At 35.3% G+C, this 23,757-nt stretch overlaps 6 protein-coding genes across 6 annotated transcripts; 2 read left to right on the plus strand and 4 right to left on the minus strand.

Moving 5' to 3' along the window:
* Window positions 1-222: 222 nt before the first annotated feature.
* LOC115993967 (stress-response A/B barrel domain-containing protein HS1) lies at window positions 223-2,972 on the plus strand. Its single transcript, XM_031117966.1, has 2 exons — window positions 223-494; window positions 2,546-2,972. Exons 1-2 carry the CDS (start codon window positions 355-357, stop codon window positions 2,733-2,735), a joined length of 330 nt encoding a protein of 109 aa, XP_030973826.1. The 5' UTR covers window positions 223-354; the 3' UTR covers window positions 2,736-2,972.
* Window positions 2,973-5,938: 2,966 nt separating this feature from the next.
* Window positions 5,939-6,493, minus strand: LOC115949860 (pectinesterase inhibitor-like). Its single transcript, XM_031067127.1, has one exon. It carries the CDS (start codon window positions 6,491-6,493, stop codon window positions 5,939-5,941), a length of 555 nt encoding a protein of 184 aa, XP_030922987.1.
* Window positions 6,494-7,512: 1,019 nt separating this feature from the next.
* LOC115949861 (pectinesterase inhibitor-like) lies at window positions 7,513-8,067 on the minus strand. The gene has a single exon (XM_031067128.1). It carries the CDS (start codon window positions 8,065-8,067, stop codon window positions 7,513-7,515), a length of 555 nt encoding a protein of 184 aa, XP_030922988.1.
* A 3,841-nt stretch (window positions 8,068-11,908) lies between these two features.
* LOC115993719 (craniofacial development protein 1) lies at window positions 11,909-15,522 on the plus strand. The gene is made up of 5 exons (XM_031117675.1): window positions 11,909-12,017; window positions 13,797-13,886; window positions 14,016-14,140; window positions 14,236-14,430; window positions 14,781-15,522. The coding sequence occupies exons 1-5, from the start codon at window positions 11,987-11,989 to the stop codon at window positions 15,141-15,143; spliced, it is 804 nt and encodes a 267-aa protein (XP_030973535.1). The 5' UTR covers window positions 11,909-11,986; the 3' UTR covers window positions 15,144-15,522.
* Window positions 15,523-16,473: 951 nt separating this feature from the next.
* Window positions 16,474-19,620, minus strand: LOC115994747 (dihydrolipoyl dehydrogenase, mitochondrial). Its single transcript, XM_031118985.1, has 2 exons — window positions 19,126-19,620; window positions 16,474-18,050 (listed from the first exon to the last, which is right to left on the minus strand). The coding sequence occupies exons 1-2, from the start codon at window positions 19,402-19,404 to the stop codon at window positions 16,800-16,802; spliced, it is 1,530 nt and encodes a 509-aa protein (XP_030974845.1). The 5' UTR covers window positions 19,405-19,620; the 3' UTR covers window positions 16,474-16,799.
* Window positions 19,621-20,308: 688 nt separating this feature from the next.
* LOC115995409 (probable protein phosphatase 2C 13) lies at window positions 20,309-23,297 on the minus strand. Its single transcript, XM_031119962.1, has 2 exons — window positions 22,849-23,297; window positions 20,309-21,659 (listed from the first exon to the last, which is right to left on the minus strand). Exons 1-2 carry the CDS (start codon window positions 23,062-23,064, stop codon window positions 20,658-20,660), a joined length of 1,218 nt encoding a protein of 405 aa, XP_030975822.1. The 5' UTR covers window positions 23,065-23,297; the 3' UTR covers window positions 20,309-20,657.
* Between the last annotated feature and the right edge of the window lie 460 nt (window positions 23,298-23,757).

A 23,757-nucleotide genomic window follows, 5' to 3' on the forward strand; every position in this document is an offset into this window, starting at 1 on the left:
TCAATTTATAGTTTTAATCTTATTTTTATGTTTTAGGGATGATAATAAGTTAATTAAATTAAGAGTATTTTTAAAAGTAAGAAAAATAATAACAAACTTTTTGATACCTCTAAATACGTAAAGATAAATTGAGATAAAATCTTCAAGAATTTTAGGAAATCTTTGACCAGTGGTATAATAATAAGTAATAACCCATAATAATATTCACAACATAATTAACCATAATAAATAGCATTAGGCGTGAACTGCGTGGTATTAATAAGAGGAAACTCAGGAAAGACACAAAAGGTAAGAAAGCTGATCTTCAAAGTTCAAACTTCAAAGAGAGAGAGAGAGAGAGAGAGAGAGAGAGAGATGGAGGAAGGGAAGGGAGTGGTGAAGCACATGTTGCTGGCCAAGTTCAAAGATGGAATCTCAGAGAACCAGATAGAGGAATACATCAAGGGCTATGCGAACCTCGTCAACATCATTGAACCCATGAAGTCTCTCCACTGGTAAAAAAAAAAAAAAAACCCATCAACTCTCATCAATTTCCTTTTTTATTTTGGTTTCAACTCTTTTAACGTTGACCGATCTCCATTTCTGCTTTTGCTGTCTTTGAATTTTCATTTTTTGTATAAATTAACGTTTGTATATGAGGTGACATTTGATATTGATGAATTGGCAATTGGGTCTGTAAGATTATGGAAGCTAGAATTAATATGTGTGTTATATAATTATATTCCAATAAAGAGCTATCATCAGTCGCCAAAGGTTGAAATAAATTCCAATAAAGATGATTTTTTTTTTTTTTTAAAAAAAAAAAAAATTGATTTTAGTGAAATGTGGCCGACTTTGTTGGGGATCTGACTCCAAAATTTTGGGACTGCTTAGTTGTTATTGTTGTTGACTTTTGTGAAATCCTATAAAATTCAACTCAGATGTATATTACAAAGATCTTCCAAATCCTAAATTCTATTTTGGGTGATGAGATGGTGGCTTTTAAGGTGTCTTCTTAACGGTCATCAACTTGGTTCATGGAACCTGATGCTGCAAGATTCACCTAATGTGTGAACTAGAGTTTCGAGTTTTGTTGGGTTTCAACTTTCATGATGCCTCCAATGGCATCGTCATAATTTATCAAGTAAAAATCTAAATCATTTTTTTAGTTGAGACTTGAGGGCCAGTTGTTTGTTAATAAGAAAGCAGATTAGGTTTGGAGTGTTTGTAGCATTGTCACATACTAAAAGTTGATAGAAAATTGGGTAGGAGCCTAGAAGATCTTTAATGGCTTATGGGGTTTGGATTTCAGAATCCCCAAGAAGGAAGACAGATTTTGTGTCTTACGGCAAATTTCATTAAGCAAATAATCTGTTACCTTCACACTTGTTACTTGTTACATTAAGTCTGACTGTTTATTTCCCACCTTGACATTCTTAGGTTGCATTGCATGCTAGGAGTATCATATTTAGATGAGAAAGGGGAAGTACAGGCTGTTTTATAAAGCAAAACATTGAATGTGACACATTACATATTGTTTACTTAGGCAAGATATTGAATTTTATTTTTACTTCTGTAATTTGTTTAGTAATGATTGGAAGGGTTTCAACTCCAAAGCATTTGAGAAAATATCTACATTGATCACCCTACAATACTTATTAAAACCACTTTAGTTATTTAGTTATCAATTGCCATAAAGAAAAGAAATGATATTCTTCTTGGCATGATATCAAGCTCTTACACACTTGTGCTGCCTGCTCATCAGTTCTAACATCTTGATTGAATGAATGAGAGACTTGTGTTGATGGTTATGAATGCTACAAGCAACCACTAGACCTTAAATTGTTGGATAGATGAATACATTGATTAGATAAAATAGCCAATAGCCTTGTTACTTAGGCCCTTAGGGCATTGTTTGGTCTGCTTTATAAGAAGAACCAGGGTTTGAATCCCACCTGACCCACCTGTTCTAACAATTGAATAATTAAAACATTGATTAGACAAAATTCCTAATAGAGAATTTAAATTTTTATGCTGGTCGTCAATCTACTGCAACCCTTCTCTTTTTCCTGGGCTTAGGACTGGCTATGAACAAAATATATAACACTAAGCACAAATGCAAGCAAAGTTTGATTTGAAAAATAATGATTGGAATATTGCAATCCGTGGTGAAGTGGAATGCTACTGGTTTTTGAAATTATTGGCTGTCTCTTGAATCTGGGATGATCCCAACTATTGTACTTAGTCAAGCACACATTGTGAAATATGAATATCAGATAGCCGGATATCAACTGAAAATATACGTATATACAAACCTATGTAGGTTTTTTTAGCTTGTCAAAATTTAGACAAGTTGTTTATGTCCATTGAATTTGTTTTGAAAAATCTGCCCCTGTGCTCATAGCTATTAAATCAGTAATCTTCTCTTACCAAGTCTTCACTGAATATATAAAATCTATAGTGAATTTTGGTAACTGAAATACTGTTTTAAGTTGCCTTCCTAACTTCATAGATCTTAACTTTGTTTGTCACTTATTGTATATTAATATTACAACTACTTTAACAGGGGCAAGGATATCAGCATTGAAAACCTGCATCATGGTTTCACTCATGTCTTTGAATCTACATTTGAGACTAAAGAGGGGCTTGCAGAGTATATAGCTCATCCTGTTCATGTTGAATTTGCAAACGGGTTCCTTTCCAGCTTGGATAAAGTCCTTGTGGTTGACTTCAAACCTACTACCGTTGATATCTGAATCAAAAGAGCAGTGACAGTCATCTTAGATCCATCTATGCTGCCTCTTATTGGAACTTTGCTATGCATAAGGTTTAAAAATCAGGTCTTATCTCATTGAATGTGGTGAAGTGTCTTTCTTTTTGTTTTATCTTTGTTATGTCAAGTTAGATTAGAGATTGTTCCCAAAAATTAATAAATTTATGGAAACCTATGCAAATTTCTCAATTATTCCAAAAAGCTGCTAATTTAAGCTCTACTTTGTTTCTCTTCTCTAGCACAAAAAAGGAACTCAAAGTAGGGGTGTCAATGTTTGACCCAACCCGCGAACACGACACGAACCCAACACGGGTTTTTTCGAGTTAGGGTTGGGCCTTAATGGGTTTGGGTCATAAACGGGTCAACCCGAAAGCGACACAATAAGAAATGTATCATAAGCGGGTCAACCCGTGTAACCCGCAATAGACACGTTTGACACGCCAATTTATTTGTGTCAACCTAAAATGACCCACTTAACACAACCCGTTTAAGTCGTATAACAAATAAATATTTATTTTATTTTAGATTTGTCAAATACCTTTTATATCCAACATATAGTTTAAATTTAAAAAGCAAAGTGAGTAATTACAAAAATTTATAAGAGATATAATTAGAAATTGAAACTTTCAGATCCTAGAATTACTAATACTTTTTTTTCTTTTTTTTTGGCATAAAACTTGCACAAATAAAATTGGATGAGCTTGTGGAAGATGTTATGAATTTTGACATCAATAAAGAATCTATGGATGATAATCGTGGTCATAATCAGGATTAGTCTACTGTTTGCTCAAATTCTTTCAATATTGATACTTAGCATCTAGCGAGTTCCAAGGATATTATATTTTTGTTGAACTATGTTATTTTATTTTTGTCAAACTTTGTTATTTTGAATTTGGGTTGAAGTGTATGCACTTCTTTTGGAGTGTAAAGAACTTATTTCTAGATGAATGTTATATTTTTGTTGAACTATAGTATTTTGAATGTGGGTTGAAGACTTGAGGTGTATGCACTGCTTTTTGGGATGTAAAAAAAAAAAAAAAAAAAAAAAAATTCTAGATGGATGTTATATTTAATATTATGCAGGTTGAAATAAGTTGTGTTACATTCGTGTCAACCCAACACGACTCGTTTATTAAGCATGTCAAATGGGTTGGATCAGGTCAACTCGCCTTATTAATAGGTCAGGTTAGGGTTGAAGGATCATGACACGATTATTAAATGGGTCGGGTTAGGGTTGAGTTATTTAGTCGAATACCCCTACCTCGACACGACACGAACCCGACACGCTAACCCGAATTGACACCCCTAACTCAAAGTCTATCATTTCTATCTTCTATGTTTTGATATTGGAGAGTATGGTTAAATCTTCACTCAAGTTTTTTACTACTAAATATATTGTCCAGATGTGTTGAGTTAATCACAGTGGAAGTCTTATCCATAAATAGTTAAAAGCATCTTAATATTGCTCATTGACAGGTGATGATAGGCTTAATTATTGGGCCTAAGAAATGAAGTGGTATCCCTATCTAGGGTATGTTTGGCAACTACTTTTTTTTTTCCCAATTTTCTATTTTCTAGACCAAAAAATTTGTTTGGTAACTCAAAATAGACAGGAAACAAAAATAGTTTCCAAATCTCAATTTCCAAAGGAAACTGAGAATAGCTAATAATCCGTTTTCAGTTATGAAAACACAAAGAAACTAAATGAACTTAATGAAGTCTAGGCTTTGAGTCCTAGCTAAAACAAAAAGGCAAAACCAAATGCACAATAACAAAGTCCAAATTAAACTTGCGGCCAAACCGAAACTCACTTTCCTCTCATCATCCATGAAATCCTCTTTAGTTCATAGCCTGACTCGCAGAATTACCAAACATGACAAACTCAAGCATCAATTACCAATGATATATGAAGAAACGACCCAAGCCTAGAGTTAAATGAGACTTCATGTTTAGGTTTCGTTCTAATGTTTTGAAAGATACAAACAATGCCTACGTGTTTAGACTTTAGTAAGCTTGTTCTTATGTTTTGAAAGATACAAACAATGCCTACGTGTTTAGACTTTAGTAAGCTTGTTTAGTCTGGCAACAAATGCATGTACCTACTATGCTGGCATGTGATTGTTTAGACACATCTTTTTTTTCTATTATTAATAAAAAAATCATAGAATAACCTAAGAAACAATATATAATATATTGGTTCATCGTATAGTTAATAGTCAAACTAACCAAACTTTTTTTTTTTTTGGATTGCAATTAGCTTAATTGGTAATTCTCGCCTACACCAAAAATCGATTGTTATGTTAATCTGATGATAAAGAGCTATCGAACGTCATATGTTAAAACTCTTAAAATAAAAAAATAAAATAAAATAAAAAAAACAAACGTATTTTTAATTTTGGAAACACAAAAAATTCTTCTTCTTTTTTTTTTTGTTTAATTCTCCAAAACAAGTTTTGGAAGCTAAAAGAAATAAGTCAATGGGTAGGAATGGAGTATAATTGATTAGTAAATTTCCCAATTTGATTCAAACTCATGAAGGGTCCGGTTAACGGGTGCCCTTAGAGAAGGAATTAATAAACCATTTTAGGAAAGTATTGACACCACCTTCATGAGAAATATAAAAAGTTGTTAAAATTTTTTTTTTTTTTTTCATAAAAAGTTTTTTAAAATATTTCTTAAATCAATACTCTTAGAGCATCCGTTAACTTTTTCCTATAATTAATTGACTTTGGAAAGGAAAATATTGTTTGTGTTTCATTAATTAATGCAATAAATTGTTTGAATTTAATTGGAGAACCAAAAGGCCTACATCTAAAGAGCTAAATTTAAGTTTTCACCAATGCTATAACTTGACGGTAACAATGGACCTCATATAATAGTACCACTCCTCAAAAGCCAACACTTAATTAGCTAGGCTTAAAACATTATTAAATAAATAACTAATCTAGTTCCAATTTACTCAACTCACTCCTCAAAAAATTAAATAAGTAAAAAAGTTAGTATTTTGGCTTGATGCTAAAAGAAAAATCATTAGTAAAAACGTCATAAATTTCAAATCCTATCGTATCTATCAATCGATAAATAAAACCATATTTACAAGAAAACATGTAAGATTATTTTATAGATCATATTGACGTTACAACTTGATCATCCAGCCAAATACACGTATATAAAGACTATGCTTGATCAAGGCAGAAATTTGGTCATAACCAGAACGATACTACAAAAATCTAACAAATTCTTGTTGCTTTTTTGTAGTGTAGATGGATCAGCTGGTGGTTGCCTAAAGTTTTCTCCACAAGCATTAAACTCTCCCATAGCAGTAGCCGCTGCATCCTCTAGACCATTCTTGTTACCTTCTATCAATCTCTTTTTGGCTTGCTTAAAGTCATCAATAGCATTATCATAGTTTTTGGAACAAGAAGTGTACCTTTCCTTTAGTTGAGGATTATCAGTGTGTTGTATTAGGGAGTGGATTTGGTCACTTGTGGTTGTAGCATTGGATTTTGCTAAGTAAATGGTTATTCGAGCAAGGCCTGTAATGTCTCTTTTGTGGGGATGATCAGCATATGATTTTAGAATCCCCAAACAGAAAGAGGGATTTAGGGTCTTAGTGCAGATAGCATTAATCGTAGACTCGCTCACTTTCAAAACTAGATTTGCTGATGAGGGAGTACTTATGAATAGGATCATTAGCAAAAGAGAGCATATAGAGGATGAGCTAGGTAATGGAATAGCCATTTGTATCTCTTTTTTGATAGCTTCCACTCTATTCTGAAGTTGTAGAATTGTTTTATTTGATTGCAAGAAGAACATTATATAGTCAGCGAAGTGGAAGTTTAAGCGTGTGAAGCATTTAAGATTTATTAATTATTGTCATGCATGCATTTGAAGTTTCCTTTTTATTTATGGTAGTTTGGATACTCCATTATTTATGGCCTTTCAAATCGCCTTCGTTACCAAGAAATCTAGTAACCTTTCATCATCTTCCTCTTGGGTGAATCAAACGATTCGGTTGTAAAAACCTTAGGACATGACTTATATATACGTATGGTATTTTGTAGTGCCAGTTTGCTAGAGGTTTAAACGACACCATTTTTTTTTTTTGCCAAGATAAGCATGGTGATTTTATTTATTTCCTAAAGAAGTATAGCCAAACCGAGTTCAGTAACCTGAACTTGTAACTTAAAGGGGCATTAAAGTGCAGAATTTTGGATTCTTAAAATATTAAAAAAAAAAAAATGTATAGGCAAATAGTTTTTTTTTTTTTTTTTTCTTCCTTTCCTTTTAAGATAGTTTTAACATATGACATTCGTTCATGATAATTGATCTTTCTCATCATATCAAGACACTAATTGTTTTTTTGGTGTAGGTGGGGATTGAATCTTAAATCTCTTATTTGACGCTAAGAGACTTTACCAGTTAAGCTAATTAAAACCGATTAAAATAATGTAATCTAGTGACATCAATTGGTGAAAATTAACAAACAATGCATAAGTAAGCTTTGTTACTAGACCATCCACCTTGTTGTACTACACAAGTAGAATATCGAGTTAGAAACACTCGATCTCATTCATATTATAAGGGTGTTAAGAAATGATGTATATAAATTAAACCAAAAAAAAAAAAAAATAGAATTAATATTGTAAGAAAAATATACTTTATCAACTGTCTAAATTAAATAGATCTTATTCATCTCGATAAAGGGTGAGCATAGCCATTAACCATTTTGGCCTCAATGCATTCAAATGAAGCAAAGTTCACTGGGACATAATATTAGAAATGACTAGGATGATAGAACAAATATTTTCTAAATCTTTATTTCTCTTTGGAAGTCTTGAAGGATCAGCTGGTGCCCCTTCGAACCTTTCCTCGCAATCACGAATTTCATTCAAGACACCAGTCGTTTCAACGTTTACACCACCATAGTCCCTAGAGCTCAAGTCTGTTTTGGCTTGGTCAAGGTCACCAATGGCTATATCATAATTTTGGGAACATAATGTGTAACGCTGTTTTAATTGAGGGTTCTTTGTCTGCTTGATAAGTGATTGGATTAGCTTGATAGTTTCCGTAGCATTTATATGTGCCAAGTCGATGGTGAATTGGGCAAGGCCTAGAAGAGATTCGGGCACACGAAGATCAGATTCTACAACATCCAAACAGTGAGAAGAATCTGGGGTTCTTGAGCAAATATTTTTTACCATATCATCAGTTACCATTGAACTTGGCATTATTCCATTCCCATATGAAAAAGTAGCTAAGGAAAGTATTAGTAGAAGTGAAGCCAGAAAGGAGTTACCAAGAGTAAAAGCCATTATTCTCTGAATACTTTGAGCCCCCGTTTTTTATTTTGTGATATTGCACAGAAGGAGATCATTATATAGTCACTAATTACTATAGCAAAGTGTATGGTTTGTTTTCAGAAAGTGCACTTGGGACACATTTATTGATGAATACTTTTTTGACTCAAAAAAAAAATTATTGATGAATACTTATAAATTTGAAAACTTTGGAGATTGTCTATTTATTTGCTATTATTGCAAGAAATTCAAGTTTCCTATATTTAACTAGTATTTCAGATTCCACAAATTTCCAAGTATGACTTCATAAATAAACACAATTATAATTGTAGGGACTGTTTTTGGGGCCCAGGCCCAGCAAGTAAGTGGTTCTGGCCCAAAAGTCCCTAGACAATGAATTTGTAGAGAGCGGGTTACAGAACTAGGGTTGGACGAAGTGAACGTCAGTTAAATGTATACCATGCAACAGACTGAACGTGAGAATATTCCATTTAAGTTCACAGGGTATCGGTCCGAGGAGACGTATAAGTGCACCTCATGCTCTAGTTACTGACTACAGAATTCTTTCACCTCTCCCTCTCTCTTTTTTCTCAATTCTCCGATCCCCTCTATATGGGGATCGCCTTCTCTTATATAGCCTCCTTAATTTGATAAGGACCTTACACTTGTTAACCATCTGGACCTCCACTTGAGTGCCTGTCCCATCGGATATCCATTTAATCTTTCTATGAGTTGCACTGGCCAATGTAACACTGTTCGCCTGTCTTCTCCACATTAATGCGGCTGAAAAAGTAGCTTCCTCGCATTTAATGCAGCAGTTGTGGCTTCTCCCTGGACGTCTTACCCTTTCCTCTTTCCTGCTGTGTGTGGCTCATCCTACTACCCACGTTTGTCTGGGATGGTTCTTCACTGTGGCGGGGAGCGCACATTGGGCCCATATTTGTGTGTCCGAGGAGACATTCCTCCTCGGACGTCTTTTAAGACAAACTGGGCTCCACAGGATTGGGCCATGAGCTTTACCTTTGGGTCGTGGTTGGGCTCCGTGCGGGGTCCAAGGCCCATTGTTGACTTTTGGGAATTTTACCCCGACAATAATAAATACCTATTTATAAGTATCTTAATTATCAACCATTATATTTAGGGAAAAAAAATCATAGAGAATATTATGTGCTCATTTGGGAACAACTTATCTAATTTTTTGCTAAAAGTGTACTAAAGTATATTTGTACCTTGAGAAATTTTGAAACAGTGAAAAAATACATAAAAAAAAAAAAAAGTGAGGTTTTAAAAAACTATACATATAAAAACTAAAAGCTAAATCTAATGCCAAACAGACTATATATGAAAAAAGTTTGGCTTCAAACATGTTTAGAGTATTGGGCTTGATTGGGTTAAGTGAGCTATGTTTATTGCATATGATGAGTACTAATGTCATCTTCTTGTTGGTAGATGACGTGTTTCGTCGTGTGCAATACATATAACTCTCTTAGTCGATTGAGTTAAATGAGTTATCTTCCTATTTGTAGTTGGAGCCTAAGACTCAAAATATGTTTGGAGTCAAACTTTGGCCATATTATATTTTTGTTGAACATTCTAGTATATTGCATGAATTACTAATTAGGTAACAATAATGTTACTAACCCAACATTCAAGACCATATAAGAATGTTGTTATGGCACCACTCCATAATGATTTTTCTTATTATTAGTGCTCAAGTTAAAACACCAATTGGTTTTGGGTGTAAATAAGAGATTTTACCGGTTGAACTAACACCATGTTTCAAGTTTTAAGTAAAGACTGATATGGTGTAATTATGTGTGGTAGGATATTTTTAGTTTTTTTTTTTTTTAGAATGAGGATATTTTTAGTTTTAAGTAAATGATTAATGTAGAAATCTCTTATTGAATGTTGTAAAACTTTAGTTTTATACCATATCCTTACCGAATTTAGACTCATATAGGAAAGTTAAACAAAAATATCCTCTATGTTTTTTTTTTTTTCCCCATAAGTTGATAATTATGATACTTATAAATGGATATTTATTATGATTGGGTTTATTTATAAAGTTATTTATTGTAGCATTTAAAGAAAATATAATGTGACCAGATTCTAATGTAGGTTATAAATATAAGAAGTTTTATAAAATCCTTATAGTATTTAAACATATTAAAAATAGGGTAAACTACACTTTCTCCCATTTAATTATTGGGTAATGCGTAAGGCCCTTGTGTTTTGTCTAAACACTTGCTTTTCCAAGGTCATTATTGAGAGTAATTTTGCTGAGCTGGTGGACTTCATTAATTCAGATAGAATCTGCACTCTAGAGGTGGCTTGGATTTTGGAGGATATTAAGCTTATATGTGAACAATTTGTTAGTATATCATTTGTTTTTGTTCCTTTAAAATGTAACTGTGCTGCTCTAACTTTAGCTAGTGCTGTAAAAGAGAATGAGAAGGCTATTATTTGGTTAGAAGAATGCCCCTCCTATTTCTTTCCCATTGTACAGCGTGATATTAATTAAATAAAGTCTACTATTGTTTTGTCTCAAAAAAAAAAATTTTGGGTCATTTGCACCTTTTCCTTCTTAACAATTTGATCATTTGCAGTTCCTCTCTCAAGGTATTTTATAAATTTGTGTAAATTTTATATGAATATTCCATTATGAGAGAGAGAGAGAGAGAGAGAGAACGTTTTTATAGCTTAGGTGAAAAGGTGGGAGGGAAATTGTGAACTAACTTGTACACAAAAGGGGTAGCAACCCATTATGCCTTTTTAAGCCCATTTTATTTCGTCAAACTGCTAGAACTTAACTAAGATTTGAACAAAATTTTCCTTTAAATTAATTTGAAATAATTTATTATTGATGATTCAAACAGGACCATTCATTATTGATGATTCATACAGGCATACTTTACCTGCACAACCTAGTAAATATGCCAGGGGCCCAGGGGATTAAAAATACATGTAAAATGTTATTTAAATTATCAGGTAATCAATTTTTTTTTTTTTAATAAATCCACTAAATCATTTTGACGCAAAACTGGAACCGAACACATGCTAGACAAAAGTCATTGTCTATCCTACCTCTATAGAGTTTTTTTTTTTTTTTGGGGGGGGGGGGGGGAACAATCCTAACTCTATAGAGTAATGTTACATTCTACATACAATACAATCGTTTCCATAACTATTTGAGTTCATAAATTTTTATTGGTTTTCTTATGAACTCATATTACTACTTATTAACATTACTTTCTTATTTACCAATAAAAATTTGTCACTTTTTTGTGTCTTATTATTAATATTATGGTAAAGTATGTATTTAGTCTCTATCCTTTATACAATATTTCAATTTGATCCCTAACTTTTCAATTATGTCAATTTGGTTCCTAACCTTTCAATATCATGTCAATTTTGTCTCTATCATTATCTATTGGATCGAAATGGTTAAAGTGGTAAACAGCCAAAATAAAAAATTAGTTTCCATTAATGTGTTAATAAACTAATTTTTTATTTCGAAAATTTTCATCCAAGAGATAACAACAGGAATTATATTTTCACGACTTTGAAAGGTTAAAGTCCAAATTAACACAATTGAAAGATTATGCATCAAATTGAAATATGGGCTAAAAATATTGTAGACATATCGTTTCTCCTAAATATATTGTTTGTATTATATAATAACACTCTCTCTCTCTCTCTCTCTCTCTCTCTCTCATCAGGTATCTTTCTTGGGTCATCTTCGGGCTCGTAGCCGTTTCCACAAGGCCCATCATAGACCCAACCCAGAAAGCGACCTAACCGACGTTGAGTACGGAAAGTGGAAAAGTCTCTTTAAAAAAAAAACCAAAACAAAAAACAAAACAAATAAACGAGGTATCTAAATTCTTAACAACTTCGAGCCCCGCGCACCCAAAACACAACAACAACCTCTTCAATGGCTACAACCAACGGTCCCGACTCCTCAGGTACCCTTTTGATTTCTCTCTCTCTTTTCTGAGATTTAAGGTTTCTTTGATTTTACTTTAGGATCTGTTTGTTTCCCTGGAAATTGTTTGGAATTTCTTTTGTTTTTTCTATTTTGCCGAGGAAAAGAACTGAAGCTTTTTTTAAGTAATTATATTAGTGGGTTCTTAAAGATTAAGGTAAAGAGTTAATCTTTTCAGTGACTTGGCGCTCTCTTTGACTTGGCAATTTTAAAGGGTGTAGCTGGTTTTGCTTAACTCTGTTTGGCTAGGCATACTTTTGATCCTCTATCTATGTGTGTTTGCTGCTTATTGTGGGTTTAAGCACATTGTTTTGGTTTTGGGCTTTTTGTTTTTTTGGGGGTGTGAGGTACTGTGGTTATTGGGACTTGTTTAGTTGTTGGCATTTGTTGCTCAGTGCTGTAATATCTATCTTCACATTGTTTGTGATATTATTGGGTTTTTCTGTAGCTTATTTATATAGTTGCTATAATTTTTTTTATTTTTTATTTTTTTATTTGAGAAACACACACACATATAGGGGAAGGGGACACACATATAGGGGAAGGGGATGAGATAAGGGAATACACTCACATGCCAACACCAAAACTACATACGGCAGTTAGTGTCGCGGAGCAAGTGATAAACCCCTTCTCAATATCACACATTACTGATGTGGGATGACTCAACAACACTGAGTATCTTTTGTATTTGAGAAACACACACACATATATAGGGGAAGGGGGATGAGAAGTTGCTATAATTGAATCTGAAAAATTTTGAGAGAATTAATTATAATGGACCGGGAGTCGGGAATTCCTCTTTTTGGATATCCAATAAAACTGGAATGTTAAAGTGTAGATAAGATTTTTTATTTTTTAGCTAAAGAGGTCCATTTTACATTGCATCAGTAAATTGGAGGATTTCATTTGCCAACAGAGACTTCCAGTGTTCAAATCCTCACCTCCCCAGCTCCCAGACTTAATTTTTTTTTTTTTTTTTTTTTTGATATAATAAAAAATAAATTATTAAAAAAAAAAAAAAAAACCTTGGAGGATTTTACTTTGTGAGAAGATTCATGTTTTACAACATCCTGTGAGTCCTTGATGCTGGTTATATGCTCTCGAGTCTGCAGCTTATTATATGTTGGTTATTTTTCATGTTTTCATGGGATTGTGAAAGATGATTTGTTTTCTCTTAAGAGCTGATCTGAAAATTAGTCGAGGGTGTTTTGAGAGAGAAACAAATCTTAATTGTTTTGCAATTAGTGTAGGCACATCCTAGACTGATCAGTTCACCTTTTCGTAAGTTTTGATCAAGTAACACTAGTTGGGTCACAAAGTATTCGGTGACACATTAATTGGAACTTGGAACATCTGTAATTGTCTGGAGACACAGCTAATTGAACTATCTAGCCTTTGTTTTACACCCATCCAAACAAGGATAATCCTTCACCCACAATGCGATTAACCCCAGACCTCCTCCTTTGTGTAGATCAAGAATGGATGTATGATCCAATTATCTAAATCAATTTTTGGTAATAATCACTAATGAGGTTAATGTCCTTGCTAGACTTCCCATCATCTTTGCTGATGTTCATAAAGAAATGGATTCTCATCCAAACTCTTCCTTGCAAAGACTTTTATGATCAGAATATTTAATTGAGGCTTCCAATCATTTGCATTAGGGGTGCATTTTTTGTTTTCCTATGTCTGTAACTGTTGTAATTAGATTTTCAGTTACTTTTTTTTTTTTTTTTTTGATAAGCACTTTGATGTTCAGGTATTTTAAACGAAAAGGATGGAATATCAAATGAGCCTAAAAAAGAAACTGCTCCAATTCCAAACTCTGAGCCAAAACATGAAGAAACTGGTGAGGGTTTAGGATTCTTTATCTTTGAAAGTTGCTTCTCGTTTCTATTCTTGTTTTGTTGTGATGACTATACTTATATTGGGCTTTTGTTTGAAACAAAGTGGCTAATGTGTTCTTTCATCCTGCTAGAAATTAAAGCCCGGGTAGATGCTATGTGGGAGCAAATGAATAAAGGCATGCCTAATAAGACGCCTAATTTTTCTTTAAACAAGCCTCGCTCAACTGTGAATAAAAAATCAAAAAATTCATCCACGGTGAGGAAATTATTATCCATTCTGTTTCTAATGGAACTATTATACAATAGTTTGCTAGAATTATACATTTATTTTTTCTTGATTTTATTTCATAGAATTATATGGCGTATCTGGGTCTCGCACCAAAAAAGACAGGATCTGTTGAATTAGATTCACTGCAGAAGGAACCTAGTGTTATGCAGGACAGCACAAGTGAGGAGGCCAAGAGGCTTGCTGCTGCTGCTGCTCTTTCAGCAGTTAAGGATGCTGCAGCTGCTACAGCTGCTGCTGCTGGCAGGGGGAAAGTTGAAGTAAGCACTTCTTTTAGTAATACCCTTCTTATTGACCTCCTTTGTGGTTCATGTAATGGTGCCTTTTATGGGCTTGGTAGTCATGAAATTAGTCTGGTGAAAAAAGTCAATGGTTTATATTGATAATATGAAAGTGGACTTTGCTAATTAGCTGGCGAACTTTAACAGGTTACTCTTGCTAATTAGCTGGAATCCCTGAAAGATATTTCATACAAGCATTGACATCAATTTTTATCCATGTATATTGCTGCATACTAAATCTGACGTTCTTTCAAATGCCGTGGTAGATGGCAAACCTTAGTTCGTTTATGAGTAATTTGATAACAGTACACATTTCTTTCCTTCTACAGATTACTGAAGTTCGGGACTTCGCTGGTCAAGAAATTGAAGTTAAGAAGCTTGTTGATGCTGATTCAAAGGAGGCTTCTGAAAAAGCCAAAGGTGCTGCACCCTCCGCTGTTGATGCTGTCCTTGAACAAATAAAGAAGAAACAAAAGCTCAGTGTGCTAGACAAGTCAAAGAAGGATTGGGGGGAATTTAAGGAAGAAAAGGGGTTGGAAGAGGAGTTGGATGCTTACAAGAAGAGCTCAAACCAGTATTTGGAAAAGGTTTCCTTCTTGCAACGGACAGATTACCGTGAGTTTGAGCGGGAGAGAGATGCACGGCTTGCTCAGCAGGCCAAGAGGAGGACAGATATGCGAGAGGAACCATGATTGCATCATGCTGCCAAGTTTCAGTATGCCCTTGTAAGCAATTGCAAATAGACAGATGATGGGAAGTTGCTCAAAATTTTTATGGTCTCTGATGCCGACGAAAAGAACCCTTCAATATCGCTGATGGGGAATTTTAGGTTTTAGATTTCCCCTAAGTTATGGGGATTTCATGTAATAGGAAATTTCTGAGGACAGAATTTATTGCACACCGATTATTTGTCCTCTTATTCAATTTTTATTTGGTGGGATTGTAGGCCTCTTGATTTTTAGAGCCTGGAGCATGCAGTGCCACTCGAGGAAACAGAACAGATGAATTATCATATCTCGCTCTTTTAGCTTTTTCCCATTAAATACAAATGATCTAGCTATGGCTTTACCATTTTCCTTTTCTGTTTCTTTTCCTTTGATTTTTCTTAAAACTTATTGATCTGGTCTCTTAAGGCTCATTTTGCATCATAAATATGGACAATTGCGAAGGGAGCCAACAATCAGGTTACTGACTTACCTGTCAATTTCGTTTAGTAACAAATAGATTGGGAAAGCACGTTGGTTTTCAATTAGCACAACACCTTCCAGAGGTAAATAAACTACTTCGAGCATTATAGGAGCATTAAAGAATCCAAGCATGAAGAAACACTCTGTAGTCGTACCCAATACACAACTCTCAGCATCAACTTTTGTGGGTTTAAGAGAGGAGATGATTGGTAGGTAGTCTTATACCCCTTCACATTTTTTTTCCCCGAGTAAGAGTGATCCCTAGACTCAAGCCTATGACCTGTCATTTCTAGTGAAAGGCACTTGCCAACACTCCTAGACCCAACCTCATACATAAGGAAAATACACACCCACGCCCAAATCCCAAACAAGACCTCATTTTGTGACCAATTTGCAACAAAATGGATGAAACTCTTACGTGACAAATTCTTTTATATATTCACAACTCTTTAAAATTGGAATATCATTATTTTATATGGGTCAACCACTGATATCACATCTTAACGGTAGTCCCAAGATGTCAACTCAGCAATTATGAAAAAAAATAATGAAAGTTCTTGTCCCAAGACTTAACTGAAGTAATAATGTATTATAATGAAAACCCAAGCCATTGTATTGACAAAGATGCAGACGACTTGAGTGCAAATGCCCTGGTTCCACAACCAAGTCTAAAAAGACTCGAACAAAAAGGCAAATGAAGGTGAACAACACTCTATATTTTAATATTTGCCTGATTAATGGAGAATGAGTAAGAAAAGAGGAATGCCTACGCAAGTGAAGCATGCGTGGATGGGTGTTACATAAAGAGGAAAACGTGGATGATAAACTGAAATGTTGATAAATGTATTTATATAGTTATGAATGCATGTTTAACAGTTACAGCCAACAGGCCTGCAGAAAACAAATCATCGACTGTAATTTCCCATTGGCTCCACATTCCCCCTCTTATGTTGTTATTAAAGCACAAATGAGGAAAACATACAAAGTTATTTTTGTCATTGTAAACAAAGGGATACTATAACAGCATATTTCTATTCAGAAACTTCATCTGCTCCCATGGGTGGATGAATAAGAAAAAGGAAAGTCTTCACAAGTCATTCCAAAACTCTTAGAAGCAAAAAATAAAATGAAAACAAGGATTACAAAATAATAACCAGCTTTCTAGATGTGAATGGGCTTGTCATAAGTGGCCATGGCAGCTTCCTTCACTGCCTCACTCATTGTTGGATGCGCATGGCAAACACGTGCTATATCCTCACTCGCTGCATCGTACTGTAAGGCTATCGCTGCCTCGTGAATGAGCTCTCCAGCATTGGGTGCCATAATGTGGACTCCCAATATCTTGTCTGTCTCCTTCTCAGCCAGTATCTTGACCAATCCTTCCGCATTATCAATCGCCTTGGCCCTGCTGTTTGCCATGAAAGGGAACTTTCCAACACGATACTCAACACCAAGTGCCTTCACCTGCTCCTCAGTCTTGCCAACAGAGGCAACCTCAGGGTGTGTGTAGACAACCCCAGGGACCTTGTCATAGTCCACATGGCCTGTCTTACCAGCAATAAACTCTACACAAGCAACCCCATCTTCTTCTGCCTTGTGGGCTAACATAGGACCCGGTATTACATCCCCAATTGCATAAACACCTGGCACATTTGTAGAAAACCTTTCATTGACTAAAATCCGTCCAATCTTGTCAGTCTCCACTCCTATTTTGTCCAGCCCAAGTCCACCTGTGTATGGAGATCTACCAGCAGAAACAAGAACGACATCAGCTTCAAGTATGGTCTGGTCACCACCAGCTGCTGGTTCAAGGGTCAGCTTAACACCATCTGCAGAAGAATCAACTCCTACCACCTTAGTCTTGAGCATGAATTTCATCCCTTGCTTCTCAAGAGAACGCTGAAATTGCTTACGGATTTCCCCATCCATGGTTGGGACAATATCTGCGGCAAACTCAACCACAGTTATCTCAGAGCCAAGTCGGCCCCAGACTGAGCCCATCTCTAGGCCAATGTAGCCTGCTCCAATGACCACAAGTTTCTTTGGGATTTCCGTCAAAGCTAATGCGCCCGTTGAAGACACAATTCTCTTCTCATCAATGGTGATCCCAGGTAAAGATTTGACATCAGAACCAGTGGCAATTATAATATGCTTGCCTTTCACAACAGTGTTACCCCCATCAGGAGTTTCCACAGAAACTTCAGAGGGAGAAATGAGCTTGCCATAGCCTTTTACATAGCTCACTTTGTTCTTCTTGAACAGACCTTCGATACCTCGAGTCAGATTAGACACAGCTTTATCTTTTTGGGCCATCATGGCAGGTAAATCAATCTCAACAGAAGAAAACTTCACTCCATGGTTGGCAAATGAATGCTGAGCTTCATGGTACATGTGGGAGGAATGTAGAAGGGCCTGAACACAAGAACATAAAACTAAGACCAACAAAACTTCAAATGTTACCAGTACCATCTAAAATGCCAGTGATGAGAAATGCATTTAGTCATAAACTGAAACAGCTCCACCAGGATATACCCAATTCACCAGCTGACACTAAACTCTAAATTACAGCAGTCAAACATCTCAAGTAAATTTGCAAAGGAGAAGAGACCTGAAGCATTTTTCCACTGATTCCACTCAAATAATGATTTGAGGAATAAAATCTTTAGTCCTAAGACAGATTCTTACATCCTTCAAAACTTTTATGGAAAGTTTTCGCATCCTTCTAGCATCTAAGGATGTGAAAAATCTGTCTTAGACCCAAAACTTTTATGAAATAAATATGTAGTGAAATTACAGAATACTTAAAACAGTTCAGTCAAATCATACCATAAACACTATTCAGACACAACATTATGCGTGCTCATACACAACCATGATTGTTGCAGAAACACCTTACCTTAGCAAAGCTCTCGCACCAAAACTCGCGGTAAAAGACGCTTGCAAACAAAACTGTGCTTCGCAAACTCAGCTTAACACTCACTTATGCAAAGTGAAAACCCAAAAAAAAGGAAAAAAACTAATTGCGTACACGGTCTTAATTGCATTAGTACATCATAGTACAGACCATATGCATCACTCTCCGAAGACATTAAACATTGGATAGAACAAACATAAGTAGTTTATCATCAAATCCAAACTTTCAGCAATTAGAAACTGCACTTTTTCAACATACAGCTTTTTTAGAAGCTCACCCTTTTCCTGGGTTCAAAATTTTCAAGTAACACATTTTCAAAAAGCTGCAAACTAAGCTATACCAAATAGGCCTAATCAGACTTGTTTCCTCATATGCCATTGAAAATAAAAAACCAAAATTCTGGAACGCGATCAAATTCAATTGTAATTGAATACCATTCCAACAATATTTCCAATGACCTCAAAATCCAATACCAATAAAAAAAAATTTTAAAATTTACAATACTGCAACAAATTAAGCAATTAGATCTCAGAAGCACTAAACCAAAAAAAATAATGTAAAATTAAATCGAACCTTGGAGGGGATGCAACCGACGTTGAGGCAGGTGCCACCGAGGGCACCACGCTTCTCAATACAAGCGGTCTTGAGACCCAACTGAGCGGCTTTGATGGCGGCCACGTAGCCACCGGGGCCACCGCCGATGACGACGACGTCGTTTTCCTCAGATCCCGAAGCGAATCCTCTGGAGAAGGAAGTCACCGTAGGAGAGTACTTCAATACATCGGAACTCGAATTCGATAGATTTCGCGTCAACAGGTACGCCTTCCGTCTCGCCAAACTTGCCATAGCCATTTCCCCTTTCTTTTGTTTTTTGGTTCTCTCTTTCTGACACAGAGAGAGAGAGGCTTTTGATGAAAAAGAAAAACCCTGCTGGTAGTGTGGGTACGGGTGTGGCTTGGTTTTGGTCTTTTTGGGTATTCAGATTAATTTATTGGCGGCTTGTCTTTGAAGACGAGTAGAGAGGACTAGAAAAAAGAAAAAAAAAAAAATACTACTACTTTATTTCTTAGGGTGATCTGGTGTGGCTACGGTTCATGAATTACTTCCGTGGTGTGCTGCTTACCATTTTTGACTTTTGGTGAATCAGAGACGTACAAATACGCCATTCAATCTGGGGCGTCCGATGAAAAAAAAACAAATATATGAATCTGGAGCCGTTCATTTATAATTTATAAATGTGACGGCGTGAACTGAATAGAGAACCAAACAAGGTGTTTGATATAGTAATATTAATTGGAGAGATTGTGAGCATGAAGTATGATAATAAATCCCAACTACTTCATGAATATGACTAACAGAAAATGGTGTCCTCACACGCCTTACCATCATCAACATTTGGATGTTTGGTGGAGGTGGAGGAGGAGTAGGGCCTTTTGTCTCTAACACTTGTTGATGAGGTTATTGTGGGCTGCCCAAGTTTCATGGTCCAAATCCAGCACATTCATTTTATCTCTTAAGCATTACTCTATGTGGTACATACTTCACTGATTGTATGGCATGGAATATCGATAGATTTGTAGTATTATCACCCCATTTTACAAATGAAAAAACAAAAACAAAAACTCAAGTTTCAAAAAAGCAAATTTAATTTGGCTACGGTTTAATAAGTTTCACGCATATTGATCGCACTACTAATCCTCAAAGAATCATTTGTAGGCAAAGCATAATTAGAAAGTAACCAATATATATGATACAATTAACGAACTGTATGAAACGAATATGATTTAAGTTGTTGAGCATCACAAGAAGCATGGTACAAATATGGTTGGCCCAATACAAATCATTTTAACAAATATGGTTGGGCTAACTCAGTGAACCCAGTACATTCATTCAACACAATTAAGCTCAGGTTCATGTTACAGTTACACAATAAGAAACACACCTTCCAATTGGAAAGGCTGATTAATAACCTAAAGTCTCTTCTAAGCACTACAAAACTGCTGGCCGCTAATCTAAACTTATCTGATAACAGCCTATAATCCTTTCTCAGTAACTTAACTGTTTCTGCTTCTTTTTTTTCTTTTCATTTTCTTTTTTTTCAACACTCAGTTGCCTTCTAGCAAGTTCCTCAATCTATTCAGACTAGGGGGCCTCCACCTTCGTGGCCGAGGACACGTCTCAACAGCACGATCAAATTTTTGGGCAGATAAGCAGATAACAATCACGGTGATATTATCAGATGAATATAGGCGTAATGCTTCCATGACTAGTTCTCTGGCACACTCCTGTGGATCACCATGCCTCCTCAGAGCTCGGCGGACAAGACTGACTGCACTCTGGCTATTTACCCTATCCCAGAGACCATCACAGCCAATGATCAAAAATTCATCATCTTCTGACAACGCAACCTGTTGAACATCTGGCTCAGCAATGAGAGGCGATGCGGGGCCAAGTGGGGATTTGAAGTCCCAATCTCCAAGCGCTCGAGTGACACTGAGATAACCATTGAGATAGAAAACTTGATCAATCTCTACAACGTAACCACCTAACCCCTCAACTCTCTTTCGTTCTGGTAAATAATTAGGCTTATGATCTTCAGACATCGCAACTGCTACTCCTTTCCTGCAGAGTACTGCTCGACAGTCACCAGCATTTGCAACCAGTAAATGCCTTCCAAGTATAAGGGCAGTCAGTGCTGTTGTTCCACAGGAACTGCTAACACTGCTGCGTTCATCAGCCAAGGCAATGTCAGCTAGTTTAAATGCCTTCCGATGAGAATCCTCCAGCTCTTTTAAGAAGACAGCATTAATCTCAGATGTTTGTGGCAAATCAGCATCTTCAAAGAATAATCTCATTGCGTTTCTCTTGATATATGCAGCAGCTTCAGGCCCTCCATGACCATCGAATACAGCATAAAAAGCACTTGGCACAGGGAACTTGAAGAAGGAATCCATTTGGGCAGATAGATCATCTATTCTAATGTGTTCATCATCCATTGAAACGCGTGGCCCAATGTCAGCATAGCTACCAGAACGAATATTTGGGACAAACAGTGAAGCAGCAGACTCTATGGCAGCATCATTAACAGTGTCTGAGCAACTCATAACCTGGTTAAAACATTTATAAAGTTTTGTCAGAGTCCATAGGAACATATACATAATACATTGCAAGACATTGCCAAAAAAGAATAAAAGAAGAGAAAAGGACAAAACCATTAACAAGGAAGCATAAAGGAGAATAATACCCAGTACTAAATCAATTATGCAGTAGAATACATAAATCAATCTGATTTCACAATTTGTAACAATTCTCTTTCAATCAAATCAGGATAACTTGTTCTTTCCCACTCTACTGTCAACAAACTTATCTTTTTTTTTTATAACCATAAATTCCACAACGCCCTAATCGCACTCTTATGTCACAGATATGAAAGCTACCAGACATATCTTACAGAATCACGAAACCTCAATTATCCAATTATAGATAAGACACAACACAAAAACCAAAAAAAAACCCTTAAATTCAAACCTAATTACAATAAAGCATCCATTGCTTCCATTCACAATAACATCAAGAAACCTCCAATTAATCTGCGCGATTGACCATTCTGTCATCCCAAGAATACTTAAAATAACACCAAATCCTCAAATTTTCCTACTTAAACCTTGTACAAAGCTGAGAAATTCTGAAAGGGCAAAGAGTCTTCTACAAGAAATATTCCTAAAAGTTTTAAACCTTGTACTATAAAGTTAAGAAATTCTGATAAGCCAAACAGTCTTCTACAAGAAACCCTAATCCCAACAAACCCATTCTTCATACTACAAGTTCTTTCACATAATTCAACAAAAATACAATCTCTCTCACACACACACACACACACACAGAGAAAATTGACAACACACATAATAACTCAAGATTGCCACACAAACCCAAAACTAAAAAACAAACAATTCAAGAACCAGAAAAACCCCATCAACCATCATTCAAATCAAGAATCTTGCAGATCAAACATAGTTTTAGCTGTCCAATTACAACAAACCAAAGCCAACCCATCAAAATTAAAAAGAAAGAAAATCATAAGCTAACACAAAAAATCAAAAGAAAATTCAATTCTCTCAACAATAAATTGAATCTCCAATTTGGGTTTCAATTAAAAAAAAAAAAAAAAAAGATATTAATCAATTATAAGACCCACAAAATCAAGAAATCCATATAGACCCAGAACACCAAAAACAAAGACCATTCTAGAAATCCCCAAAAAAAAAATTATTTTTTTAATTATTTTAAAGAACGTACCGGTTCGAAGCGAGAGATATCGGCCGACATAGAATCCGAAACGCGATGTACATCGCGAAAGCTCGGAGATGAAGAAGAAGAAGAAGAAGAGGGTTGCGCCACGTCAGCAGAAGAAGCAACGCATAGATGGTGGTAATTCACGTCCAGCACCATCTTCTGGGTCGGTGGCTGGTAATTCATATCGGCGTCCGCCACCATCTTTTGGCTCACTATCATATCCAACAACGGCGTCGTTTTCGTTTTCGTAGTCTTGTTATTGTTGTTTGAAGCAAGGGTTTTTTTTTTCTTTGATTTCTCAGAGAAACAAAAAAAAAATTGGGGGATTTGTTGAATCAAGAACTGAGAGAGAGAGTCTGTAGAAATAGGTGTTTGTGAGTGTTGTTGTTGTTGTGGATTTGAATGAATGAATTGAAAAGGTGTATAACGTAACGGGGTTTATAAATACTATTAGAGAAAGCAGAGACCTGGTTGGAGAGTAATACCGATCATGCTAACTGACACGTGTGTACTTTGAGTTCTCTTTTACTCTAATGGGATTTTTAAGGGGTGTGCTCGACACGTGAACGCGTGGAATGTGAGCTCTTTTGTTTTTTTTTTTAATTAATATATTAAAACAAAAATATATTATATATTATACTTTTTTTAATGGGTGTACTTTTTCTAATTTTATTTTTAAAAAATTGACAGGTTAAAATTTTCTCCACCTACCAATAATGCCGACAGTATGTTACAAAATTGACCATATTATAAAAAATAAACAAATGGTAAAAAAATTATTAATGTTAAGTGCAATGCATTTTTGTACTTTTAGTTAGCTTAATTGATAAATTTTTTTGTTATTAAATAAAATATTCAGGAGTTGAATTTTGTTTATATCAATAATTAATTAGTATTGTGGGGCCCAAATGA

This window comes from Quercus lobata, chromosome 6 (genome assembly GCF_001633185.2).
Source record: "Quercus lobata isolate SW786 chromosome 6, ValleyOak3.0 Primary Assembly, whole genome shotgun sequence".
Lineage (NCBI taxonomy): Eukaryota > Viridiplantae > Streptophyta > Magnoliopsida > Fagales > Fagaceae > Quercus > Quercus lobata.